General features: G+C 37.5%; 1 protein-coding gene across 10 annotated transcripts in view; it reads left to right on the forward strand.

Annotated features, from left to right (window-relative positions):
- Positions 1–13,199, forward strand: part of EVI5 (ecotropic viral integration site 5) — an 87,446-nt gene that overhangs the window by 54,803 nt on the left and 19,444 nt on the right. For 5 of the 10 annotated variants that reach the window (XM_042783724.1, XM_033000686.2, XM_033000689.2 and 2 more), the window contains 2 exons: positions 9,016–9,111; positions 11,605–11,670. In XM_042783724.1, coding sequence (XP_042639658.1) covers positions 9,016–9,111; positions 11,605–11,670 — 162 coding nt within the window. The remainder of the gene's footprint in view (positions 1–9,015; positions 9,112–11,604; positions 11,671–13,199) is intronic. The other 5 variants (XM_033000693.2, XM_033000692.2, XM_033000694.2 and 2 more) reach the window with 1 other exon arrangement.

Consider the following 13,199-nt stretch of genomic DNA (forward strand, 5'->3'; position numbering starts at 1 on the left):
CTAGCAGTGACAAAGAAAAACCCTGAAGTGTTATGTATAAACAAAGGTTTATTTTGTCAGTCTTTTTCTTCTCTATCCTTTCCTTATTTTTCTCTCACTTAGCAGTTCAGCTTATAAAACCCTTGGGAAGCAAACATAACTTGGAAGTATTTAGCAGGCTTCTGGGCTTTGAGCAGGACATTTGAGCAAATTATTAACAAATGAAGGATGGATTTTTTTGATGGCTAGGCTGCTATTTTTTGGTACCTCCACACTGAGGAGGCTCTTCTCTTTAATATGGTATGTTCTACTTTCTCACAAAGGTTAGAGGTTCACATCCTATAACTAAATGACTTGTTTTGGCCAAGCTACATGCACTCTCTGATACCTTTTGTCCCATCCTTTTGTATGATGTAGAGAGCCAGGGCCAAGGAATGGATATTGTCTCCCTCCATGTCTATAGTCAATCAGCAAAATGTCAGGTTTGTTTTCTCAGGGAACTAGTCTTTCTTGTTTTCAGCTGAACTGGTCTGATACCTTCAAATTGCAACAAGCAAATGCTTTTAACTTCTTAGTATCAGCCTTTAAAACCCTACTGCTTTTAGCTTGTGTGTGCTTTCCTAAAGAAAGATTTTCCAAGAGAAGTATACCAAGCTTCGCTACACTTTTGGCCTAATAACAAGGATTCCTTCCCATCACATACAGGCAGTCCTGTTGGTCCCTTGGTGGTATTTTGGGTTTCAAAAAGTAAACAAACCAGCTTTCCCTGCAGTAGTTGAAGAAAGGACAGACTAAATGAGAGAAAAAGAGGCTTTAGAGAAATTCTGGCAAGGTTAAATCAGTTACAAGCTAGAGTCAATCAGCTGACTAGGGTCAGTGAAAGTGTAGGCAGACTGAGGAAACAGAGCTGGGGCAGCTGCAGTCTCTGCTCTGCAGCTTAATCTCCCTCCATTTCTATTCAGGCTGGTTACTTGTAGCATCTTCTTAAAACTATCCATGGTTGGTTTGGGTTGGGGAGGTACAGAGCACACTCATAATACAGAAAACTGGTTTTAGGTCTGAGTAATCTTAAAGCAAAAACAATCTATAAGAATTCATTATTCTCTTTGTTAGGTTGATCTGGACAAGGGAGTAACATCACTTCCTCCTGATGTGTTTCCTGGCAGATTCAGAGAATTTTGTCACACTTACCCCATCTCTAATCATGTCAAACCTACTTTGAGAACAACTGTAAAGGAAATCCATGATTGTGCTAGTTCTCTCCCCCACAGTTTAAACTTTCAGCACTATTTCCTTAGAATGAAGCCTTTCTATGACCTCTGTTTAATAACTTTTCCAAGTACTGACTGTTGAGTAAAGAAATTGTTTCCATCTTTTCAAATTACAGGAAACTTTTTTTTACTCTTATCAATAGTGGTGTGTGATGTTGGTGATGTGTTTTTTGAAAGTCTAGAATGAGTCACTGTAAAGTCACTGAAAGGACACTAGTTACCACATTTACCCTTCTGAATAAACTTCATTTACATTTTTAATGCAGTGTCTTTTGCCAGAGTAAGAATTTAAAAGCCTCCCCTGAGAAGAGGCAGAGGCAGATTGTTACCAAAGAAATATTTCTAAGTCAGAAATGTCATACCCTCTAGGCATTTTTAGTAAAGATGATACACTTATCTGAGGAACAGCAACTGTCTGGTGTGCCTGGATTTTGGCTGCCTACAAAACCATTGGTTTGGTTTTTCTGTGGTTTTAAGTTTGCAGATACTAAAGTAAAAACAACCGTAGATGTTTTATTATTACTTAAAATGGCTAATTTTCTTGTTGATGTGTATTTCTTTTCCTACTCTGATGTGATCATCGAGACTTTTAGAAGACTTAGCGCTTGTGCTCCTCTTGGGATGAAATACCTGCACCTGAAATTTGATTACACTGATCTTCTGTATCTTATCTGTAGACCTTGGTTGAGCAGCAAAAGCAGGCTTAAGGCCCTCTGTGTTCCAGGTGGTTTCTGGTGATTTATTTATTTATTTGTTATCTAAACTTATCATGACTAATATACTTGATTTTTTGGGGTACTATATAGTAATGGCTTCGGGTATGTAAGATCAGCAGTCTTTGGAACTGTCTGTCCCTAAACTCGTGCTGCTCGCTGTGCATCCTGGTCCTATGCTGACTGAGTTTGGAAGGTCTCCACATGCTCAGTAGTTCTCAGTGGGCATCAAATGTGTTTCTTGAGACTAGCTGCTGCTGCTTTTGAGGGTACAGAAGAGCTGTTTTTCTCTTAGAAAGCCAGACAAAGGAGGATTTAGGTATGATACTACAACCATGAATCTCAACAGAAACTTTTTGGTGGGCAAAATTTTTCCTCATTCTAAGAAACAAATTTTTGGGGAACAGATTTTTCTTCTTAGGAGCTTTCAGTGTAACTCTTGGTTCTTTACACAAGTACAGTCAGTCTGGTACTTCAGAGCATGATGAAAGAGGTGAGAGCTTCTAAAACTGAAGGGGCCTAAGTGAGTTGTGTTTTAGCAGCTGATTTTTTTGATCTGTAGGTTTCATTTCCTGCTTCACTGCCCATGCTACTCCCTCTCTATACACAAACTCTGAGGCCGGAGGTTGGATTGCATATTGGCTGCTTACACGGTCAGAAGTACCTTTTCCTTGAGCCAAGGCGATACCTGGCCACTACGGTGTTTGGTTCCCTGATACAGGGTTTTCTAACCCTGTTAGTGCTGGTGGAGCTGGTCTGTTGGAAAAGATATAAGACAGGGGAAGTTTTAATCTTCAAATGCAGATAAATTGAGATGATGGCTCTTTAATTACAACGTAACACCAACTGGCATTACTTTTCTAAAAACCCTACTGGGAAGAGGAGGTAGGCACTGCAGTGATGTCAGTATGCAGAAGCAGTACCGCAGGGAATTGGATGTAGCAATTCATTCACATACGACTGCAGGTTTGGGCTTGGGTGTGTTTTTTTGTTTTGTTTTGTTTTGGTTTTTTTTTGTTTTGTTTAAAAAAAAAAACCAAAATTCGTCCATTCCAGAATTGGCTAGCTTTCATTATTTTGCTATTCTGATACTACTCACACTTTGCTTCTTGATATGTTATCTGGATTTTTCACTGTGCAATTTTAAACTTAAAATGACTATTATTTGCCTAGAGATCAGTTGCTATTCTTTGTCGTGACCTCCCCAAAATACCACAGATTTTCTGTAACAGTGCTCCCCCTCAAAAAAAAAAGCAAACCAACAACCCACATCCTATGTGTATAATCTTAGATTTAAAAAAAAAACACATGAAGAGAGATTACTAATTGCTTATGCTATTTCCTTTTAAAAAGTTTAATGTTCATAGCTTGAAGACTTTACCTTAATTTGTAAATGGAGTCTTAACACTCACTTTTGAACCAGTACAGTTGATCTGGCTGTTTTCTTCAGAAGTACAAAACTACTCAAGCACAGTAGTACAAAACTATTCAAGCACAGTATAAAACCAATGCAGAGTGAAATGCCCAGTTCCTCCTGAAGTAAATGCTGCAATAGGAAGCATTCAATTAAATTAACTGAAGCTACATTAAAGCAATTTAATTTTTCTTATGTCACTGGGGCTATCTAGTAACTTACGGTGTGGCCTCACTTTGAATACTGTGTGCAGTTCTGGGCCCCACAATTTAAGGACATGAAGGTGCTTGAGTGTGTCCAGAGGAAGGCAACGAAGCTGGTGAAAGGGCAGGAAGGCATGTCCTGTGAGAGGCAGCTAAGGACTGTGAGCTTGTCTAGTTTGGAGAAAAGGAGACTGAGGGGTGACCTCATTGCTCCCTACAGCTTCCTGAGGAGGGAAAGTGGAGAGGGAGGTGCTGAGCTTGTCTCCCTGGGATCCAGTGACAGGACATGTGGGAATGGTTCAAAGCTGCATCAGAGGACATTCAGACTGGATATTAGGAAGCATTTCTTTACCAAGAGGGTGGTCAAACACTGGAACAGGCTTCCTAGAGAGGTAGTCAATGCCCCAAGCCTGTCAGTGTTTAAGAGGCATTTGGACAATTTGGCCCTTAATAGCATGTTTTAACTTGGTCAGCCCTGAAGTGGTTGGGCAGCTGGACTAGATGATCATTGTAGGTCCCTTCTAGCTGAAATAATCTGTTCTACTCTGTTGTGAGGAAGCCTGACCAGTTTGCAGCCAGCAAATATGAAAATGTAATTTAATGGAAACAGAAACCCTTAGATTTTAGGTATTTTAAAAAAAATGAAAGTTAAAGCCAAATTCAGAATGTATAAGGGCCTTGAGCAGGGCAGTCAGATCCCTTTTTTCGTTGGTGGTTTTACAGAAGACAGGTTTTATGTCTTTTACTCTTGAGCACCCTTACCACTTAAGAGAGTCGAGATTAATTTGTTTTAGCTGTGGAAGACTTGCGGAATCAGTTCATCCTAACAGCATGTTTTTTCCAGTGCATCTACATGGATCAAGACTTGAAGCAAGAAGCTAGCAATAATAAGAAAATGAGGATTTACAAGAAAGAGGGATATCAAGCATGTCATGAATGTGGGCTCCGACCTCCCTGTCTGCTGGGGTTGGACCATGAAGAGTGCAGGCTTACGTTCTTTTGGGCAAGTAGTCCCCTCTGTTTCCCAACTCAAGTTATTCTTTGGTCTCAGTAGTTGAGCTTCCATCTGCCATAGCTGTTTTTTTGGCTGAGGTGGCTGAGGCCAGACAAGACTTAATCCATACAAGACTGATTTCTTCCTGCCTGAGCATAGAAACCTCTTCAACATACACTGTTGGACCCTTACGAGGAGAAATGAATTAATCTGATCCTTAGAGGGTTATGATACCTGGAAGCAAAATGAAGGATGGCAGCAGTAGAACAGGAAGAGTGGAAAACATGCATCTCCAGAGAACCAAATGAATGATAGAGGGCTAGTAGCTATTCTTGGAAGATTATTATCTTCAGTTGCCCTGCGGTACATCAACTAACTAAATAAATGCTACAACCATATCCTGCAGATAGTGGGCTGAAGATGAAATCTGCAAGAACCCATCAGTGTTATTGTCTAAGGTCCTAACCTTTTGTTTTGGTTCCATTCAGTACCTATTGTATCTCCGCTTTTCAGTTTCTGTCTCACTTTCATGACACTTGCAACCTAGGTAATTCCCTGTCCTCTTGGCCAAGTTGAATTCAGCTTCTAAACTAAGAACAAATGGTAACTGATATTAATCTCAGTTGCCTCAGGACTAGATCAATTTCAAGAGTTAGAAATTGTATCGATCTAATATGGTATTATATCTGAAACAAACAAATCCCAGCTGAAGCTGTTCAAGCTTTTTTGTTACTAAATGAAACATGAACCTTAAATCATTTGTGCAGTTTCCATGTGTGTTGATAAATGTTTGGAGCATTAGTGTGCTTGCTGTCTCTGGGGCTTTCACCAATCACAGTGGCATGTAGCTGTACTTTGGCACTAACCTGATGTCATCTGGAATTACGATGTACAGGTGGGAATCTAACCTGCATGGGGCCGAATGTAGGGTTTGTTTTGCTGTGGTGGTAGTTTTCACTATCTCAAGATGCACACGTGCTGACATGACTAGTTAAAAGAGACTCTAAGATGATATTAAGATCGCTCGATAAAAACAGTAAGAAATAGGCTTTTATGATAATCAGGAAGTAATAGATAAATGTGTCATATAATCTAGGGTAGGTTGAGAAGCAAATCTAGAACTACAGAATTTTGGGGAGAAAATATTCTGTCTTTGTGACAGATACCAACAGATAGTAGGAAAAGCTGTTAATTCTGCTTTCTGTCATGTTAAAAGGAACTGCCATGTTGAAGTCTTCCTGCCAACAGTTTTTCTTTTTGATTTCTGTCAAGCTGCCCTAATGAAAAAACAGTGTTGAAGAATATTCCTACCAAATCTAAGTTGCTCACATTAAAATCTGCCATTGATTAACAAATGCTTGTCAGAAGCTGGAAATTGCTAGCAAGTAACCTGAATTTAATGCAAATATGACATTTTACTGGAAAGTGAAACAATTTTGCAGATCATAGTAATATTTTGTATTTGTGTGAAAATAAACATATCTATTGATGAAAAGAATGTTGGGTAACAAAGATCATAACCTGATGGATAAATCTTTTATTTTAAGAAATAAATGTTCTGGTTCATTTGAAATATGTAAACTTTCAGCTCTCTACTGATTTATTCTCTAAATTAAATGATTTTAGCAAAAATTAAAAAATACTTTAATGCTATAGCATCTGACCTCTGCATGTTTTCCAGTGGTTCGCTGCTGCACCTGCATGAATGTCTTTTAAGTAACTTAAATAATTCTATGATCAACGTACCTTATTTTTATTGCAAAAAAAAAAAAAGTAGAATGTTTTTACTGTGGCTCAGAGATGAATCACAGCTGTGAAGAAGACTGATACATTGTCCTAAAATTTCTCCTACATAATCCTTCCAATTTACCCTCTGTAGACAGACTTTTTAGCTTACAGACCATGGTCTTAGGTAGAGATATCTGATTTCTGTTGCAACCAGTTAAAAGGATCAGCTTCTGACCTCTAGTGTTTTGAATGTTGCAAGAGGAAGTTACAGCATGTCTTCTCTGTGAAAAGTATGTTTGTAGAAAATGACAATGCAGGGTTCCTTTTTTGTGCTAAATGCATTTTTGTGAATTGTCAGCTCTACAAAATCTGTACTTCTGAAAGGAAAACTGAAACTTACTTGCCCTTCACTAATAAAGAGGATCTTGCAAGCCAGGCTTACGGCCTACAGTTAGCTTGAGCTGACTGGAGCTAGAGTCAGTTTTTCCATGAGCAAATATACATGTCAAATTATTCTGTGATATCTGCATTAACTTTATGGTGTTGCTTATGGATAAAAAGTAACAATAAACCCACTCAAATATAATGAAAGTGTGTAACTCCCATTATGGTATACTCTGTGTGGTATACACTAACAGCTTTCAGCTATTTTGTGTAATGCCAAACTTAAGCTACTAAATGTTATGGCTTCTACAATTCATTTATACTGACTTAACTTAGGAATGCCTGTTTCGTGTCCTCTTGTGCACCCAGTTTGCATATAAGCTCAGCTGTGTATTACACTTCCATTTTTAAAAGGGCTATGTCACATATCTTTTGCTTATGGTAAAACCTTGTTTCACTCTTGCTTTTTGGTACTATAGTGTACAGTCACAGAGAAATTGAGAGTCCACAGAACAGGAGGCCTAAATGGAAAAGCCCGCATTTCAAACAGAGGGAAAAGTCTTAGGCAAGCATTTCTCCCATATATTCCTGCTACCACAAGAGATCGGGTCATTCTTATTGTCTGGAATCTTAGTTTCTGAAAGCGATTAAGCTTTTTCTATATACAGATGTAAACAGCATTATTTTTAGTCTACAGGTTATGTTGCTTCTGTGTTGGTTTCTCCAATACCAATAGTCATCCTTGTAAAGAGAGATGATGGGTTTGTGTTTTGGGGGTTTTTTTTAACCTATTTAGGCCAGGAACAATTAGTAATGTAATATTAATTTTTTTTTGTGTGTGAATTTGAGACATAGATTGCATTAAAAACTAGGTTCAATATGGAATTATGCACTGAAGGATCTTGTGCCTCCATGTTGCAGATTCTGTGAATTAATAGTGAATATGACAAAGTTATTTTTTGAGTGATATTGTAATGCGTACCTTGCAGCTAGAAAAACAAAGTCTGAAATTAGAGAAATTGCTCTGATACTGCCAACACTGACAGTGCTCAAGGTTGTTCTCTTCATGCAGCAAAAGGGTTTGGAAAGTGGTATATTGTTCCTCCCCATAATGTCCTGGTACACTTCTGTCCTGGTGTTGCTATTTCAGAGGGATGTTTTAAGAGACATTAAAGCTTTTTGTCCTGTCTTTTGAGGAAAAAATAATACCTTTCATTCTAAAAGGTATTTAATTTCTGTTTGCAAATGACTTTGAACTTGCTTGTTGAAATGAACTGTTTGTTTTCTTAAAGTAAACTAAAACTTCAACAAAATGAGCTACAGGTAGAAAAACCCGATACTTCCATTATATTAGTATTTCTGTAATTAATTGGTTGTATGTGATTTACAGTCAAGGTAAAGATTTACATAAAATCAAGGTGCTTCTGTCCTCTAAAGCTGGTGGCTGCTTAAAAAATTACTCAGCTGGAAAAAAACCCAAAACAATGAACTATGCTGCTCTTGACTTACTAGTAGCAAACTGAAGACATGGGCTGCCTTCTCCATCAAGGGTGATTATTTATCTCAGATCTGCCAAGTTTGGTTCAGGCACCTTAGGATTCTCTTTAGAGACAAGCTGAAAGTTAGTATTGCAGGCATTCAAGTGCAGATGACACCTTCTTGAGCATCTTGAAATTTAGGAGCTGCATTTGGTTGACAAATGAGGGAAATCTCACGTTCTTCATCTCTAGCTTTTTTTACCTGCCAATTACCTCTCATAGCACTGGTGCTAGGGGACATACTTCTCTTCACTTATGCTCTCTGAAATTCCTGTATTTTACAATATATTTAGGGGATAAAAAAGCTTGTCATATGTAGTGTTTCCCAGCACATGTCCTACAATGCAAAGAAAGAGCATGTTTTGTTTACTTGTCACTTGGAGACAAAAGGGAGTTTCTTGTAACTAAATGAAAACTTCACATTAGTGGAAATAATGTACACCAAGATACGTTCCATATATTGATAGTGTTCTGAAGGGATGCTTTACTAAATTGCATATGCAACCTCATGTACATTGGATGTGAATTCCACCTTTGAAGTTCTGTTAACTCTTCATGCTCCTCCATAGAATCCTGCCTGTACTACTATGGTTAGCATTGAGAGGGTCAACTTGGTCTGAGCTACTGACACCCCTAGACACCTGCTGTAACTTCAACCAGATGAAAAGTGCTGGATGGTGTCTGTGAATAGCCTCTCTTCATGACAAAAATATGCAGACACTTAAAATAAGATTTTTAATATTCTGTTTTTGTGAGTAATTTGAGTAAGATTCTTTTTTTAACCAAAACAGAAAGAAGAAGGAAAAATTCAAGGGCAGCTTAATAAATCTGATTCTAACCAGTACATCAGAGAACTGAAAGATCAGATAGCTGAGCTGCATCATGAGGTAAGTTATAAAATGTTACTGTCTCCGATCACTTGCACCTTTTGCCCTATTTTTCATTTGTAACAGGTTTTGCTTATCTAATAGTTATTAGTTTCAGTACCTGATTTTTGCCAGCATATGTTATTTTAAATGAATGCAATAAATCTAAGTCTTATACATGAATCTTACCCTTATCCTGGGATGTAAGAGAACAAAAAATTGCTTAGTTACATGATTTGACATTAAATGAGGTCAGCATTTATGTTCCATCTTGGTTTTTTCCTTAATTTCATGAGTTGATCATATTTTACTGTGTTGCATTTACTGCATTTGAAGCTGTGTGCATGAAAGTAAGTCTCTTTATGTCTTTATTTGCTACAACTTTTAAGACTAATTTAGTTAATAACTAAACTGTATTTGTGCAAGTAGAAGAGTCCATGTGTAGATTTTTTTGATTCTTGCTGTTGTGAGGGTGCATTTTACATGGTAGTTTACTGAGATTGCTTAAAAAGAAAAAGGATGCTTGCTTAATATCAGTTAACAGATTTTTAAGTTTTAAACTGCCAAAACCTTCAACCTATGAAATTTCTGTCTCCAAACTTCCTTGCTCTCATAGTTGTAGTAACTTTCTGTTAGTCAAAAAGATCAGAAGGTCCTGAAACTGAAGTGGCTTATGTAACTACTGTGCTCACTGGCTCATTTCAGTTTATCCTGCATTGTGAAGAAATGTCTTTACCTAATACTACACTGTGTGCAAAATGTCCAATCATCTTTGCATTGTAGTCTGCTTCTGTTTCCATACAACTTTCTAATACATAGCTCTGATACTGTTGCTTAAAACCTAAGTATCGTAAAGCAATACAACTTAATTATGTTTGTTGCCTTTTTGGTTTATGTTAAACAAACACATCCCTTTATTTAAGTGTAGGTAGTGTTTTCATAACAATCTTAGTGGATTCAACCTTTTAAGACCAATCCCTTGAGAGTTATAATATAGTGGAGGATCTTGGAATGCTGTCTGTGCTATAGATTGAGGATAGTCTCGAGGGCATCATCAGTCCAGCACCTTTACCAATCCTTAAGCTCACTTAAAAACAAATTTAAAAATCAGTAACCTGTCTTTTTCTATTAAAGGACTATAACTAGTTTGCTTTGTTCCTTATGAGAAAGTAAGTTGCTTGCAAAATTCCTAGAAACCCAGGTACTTTGCATATTTTGCATCATGAATAAATAAGGCACTGTACTGACTTTTTCCTCTGCTCAGTGTGGGTTTAAAAGGTAAGAAACCACTGCTTTGGAGGAAAAGTAGAATAACTGTTAGAAAGCTGTTGCATAATTTTCTCTATACAAGCATTTGTCATATGCCTTGCTTAGCAACTCAATTCTCATGAAGTCATACAACTGTGTATATGTTTATTGTGTATAAGTTAATGTGAACAGGTTGGAATGAAGTTGAGGTTTGTTAGCTTACTGAACGATGGTAATTCCAAGTAATACCGGTGATTCCTAAACAGTTAAGTCTAGACAAATCTTTATTAGATTTCAATTTGACTGATTGATTAATTCCATCTAGAAGAGCACCCCTCTTCCAGATGTGTGCCTTGTTATGGCTTAATTTTTGATTTCCAAACTAGGTAAACACTATAGGAACAAAGAATGAAACTATATGTAGTAAACATGTTCTGCCTTGGCAGCATTTCTGAATGCTTCCTTACACAGAGTTTCTTAAAGCCTGAAAGTCCTTGTTTGCTAAGGATATTTTTTTTTTCTCCTTACTGTTATACATCTGTTTGTCTAGCTTTTAAATAAAAACTTTGGAGGGAAAGTAATATGTCATACACAATCCTTTACTTGGAGCATAACCCACTACGCTGATTTTGAGATAATGTAAGGTTAAGTCTGAATTGTATGTAGCATTTATAGGTAAGCTGGTGCTAATAAATAAAGTCTTGGAGTAATATAGCTGCTAAGTAAAGAACTTTGCTCACAGTGTTTCCTGAAACAGCAAAATCTGCATAAAATGGCAATAGAAATAGGCAAAAAGGTTTGCCTTCAACCGCTAAATGTTAGGATTAGTATAATCTAGTCAATACCAATTAAATAAACCAACTGCTTCAGATCTGCACTGAAGTGTCTTCGTGTGTAGATCCATTAATGACAATGTTATTTGCTTTTGGCTAGCTCCTTTTTGATTCTACTTCTGCAAAAGCTAAAAGAAACGTTACGAATTTGCAAATTCATCTTCCTGAAGATAGAGTGATGGTGTATGTGACATACTGACCACAACCTCCCAACTGGTTAACATGTAAAAGTCACTGGTAAAGGAACAGAGTTCTTGGTGACTGCATGGTTACCATCTAATATATTGTAAGTGTGGAACTTTAAACTGGGCATAAATTAATGCAGAAGTTATAGTTTAAAGTAGGGGTGGGATGAGTGTGTGTGAAACAGACTAAATGTCTTGGCATGGCCATCAATGTTGATTCTACTTATGCAACATTTTTTTCTTTTCAGTGCTGCATTTTTACAGGAGTTTACATCAGAAGAATTGCAGATTGTCCATCTGAAGGATGGAACAAAGTAATGAACAAGTCCTATATTGAATATAAGTAACTGCAAACTAAGTCCATATCCTGGCCTTCTGATAAACACTGTTTCATGTCTTTGGCCAGCAATCTGAATGCATATGTTCCTGTATCAGTGGAACCTGGAAGCGCTAGATACTTTAATTCTATCCTTTGGTATGATCCATCAGATGGCAGTGGTACCAAGATGTGGAAACAGCACATTTCATACTAACTGCAGAGTTCCAGTGAAAGGTCTACTGTTCCATCAGTGTTTGCAAGCCAGGCTAGTAGCCAGGGAGAGAGCAAACCTGGAAAACCAGTAAGGAACACCAGAGAATAGCAAAGAGAGGGTCACTGTTGCTGCCTGGGGTTGAAAGCTGAATCCTCTCCACTAAAAGGGTGGGCTGTGGTGTGTGTGTCACTCTGACACAGGTGCAGCAGGCTGCTGCTATGACACCTCTTGACTTTGTAGTGGAGGAAAGTTTGACCCTCAGATTTCAAGTATTTCTCTCACCTGTTCCAGTGTAGTAACTTAAATCAGCTACATATCAGAACTCTGCATATAATTTCAGATTATTGATTTCATTTCATACAAGTTGTTTATACTTTTAAAAACTTCCAGCCTATTGCCCTTTGTTGTAACCAGAGTCCATTGTTTAATTTCGGTCTTTCTTTTCTGAGCTCAAAATTTTGCATGTGTCTTAAATATGGTGCAGCTTGCAGCCTGAAGGATAAATTTCAGCTGCTTTTATTACTCATCTATGAATAGTAATGCTACAGTCAGCCTTCAAATCATATTATAAGAAGACTTATTTGTAGTAAATTCAAGTTGTGTTCCCATTACTGAGTAAAACTGCACATACTGGAAATTGGTAGTATGGCATCCAAAACTGAACCAATGAGCACACTGTTATTAAATGTACAAGGTAGATTAAATAGAAAAAGATGATGCCTTCTGTCTTACCTTTTAAATAAGGTAAAATAACTATAGATGGAATTATTATATTTGATTTTTGGTTTGACTTGGAGCCAGGGGACATTTGAGAAGCTTCTCACATGGGGCCACTGCTGTAGCCCCCTCCCGCACTACCAAAAACCCCCACCACTGACAGAAATCCACCACATCTAACAAGATACCTACCTGATTCCTTTTATACCTAACCAGTGGATTTCCACAGCATGGTAAGCTGAATTGTATATTGACCGCTCCACAGTAGGTCTTAACCGTGTATTTGATGAACGCTTCATGAGAGCAAACAGACAAAATCTGGAGCTTTGAGAACATTGTAACAAGAGTTGTGTTGTAGACTTCTGCTCTACGCACACCATATTAGATTTACTCACATGTAGCTTGCACTCTACACTAACTTGAGTAACCAAATATGGGTTAGAACAAAAATACTGAATATCATTTATATTACCGTGTAAAATGCTGAATTCATACTTAAATTCCTCATTGCAACCATAACTTCACTCAGAGTTCATATACACGTAGATCAATTATTAACTTGCAATTTTAGCTTTAGTATGTCAGTTGCTTTT

Source organism: Tyto alba, unplaced genomic scaffold (assembly GCF_018691265.1).
Source record: "Tyto alba isolate M040663 unplaced genomic scaffold, T.alba_DEE_v4.0 Super-Scaffold_1000006, whole genome shotgun sequence".
Classification (NCBI taxonomy): domain Eukaryota; kingdom Metazoa; phylum Chordata; class Aves; order Strigiformes; family Tytonidae; genus Tyto; species Tyto alba.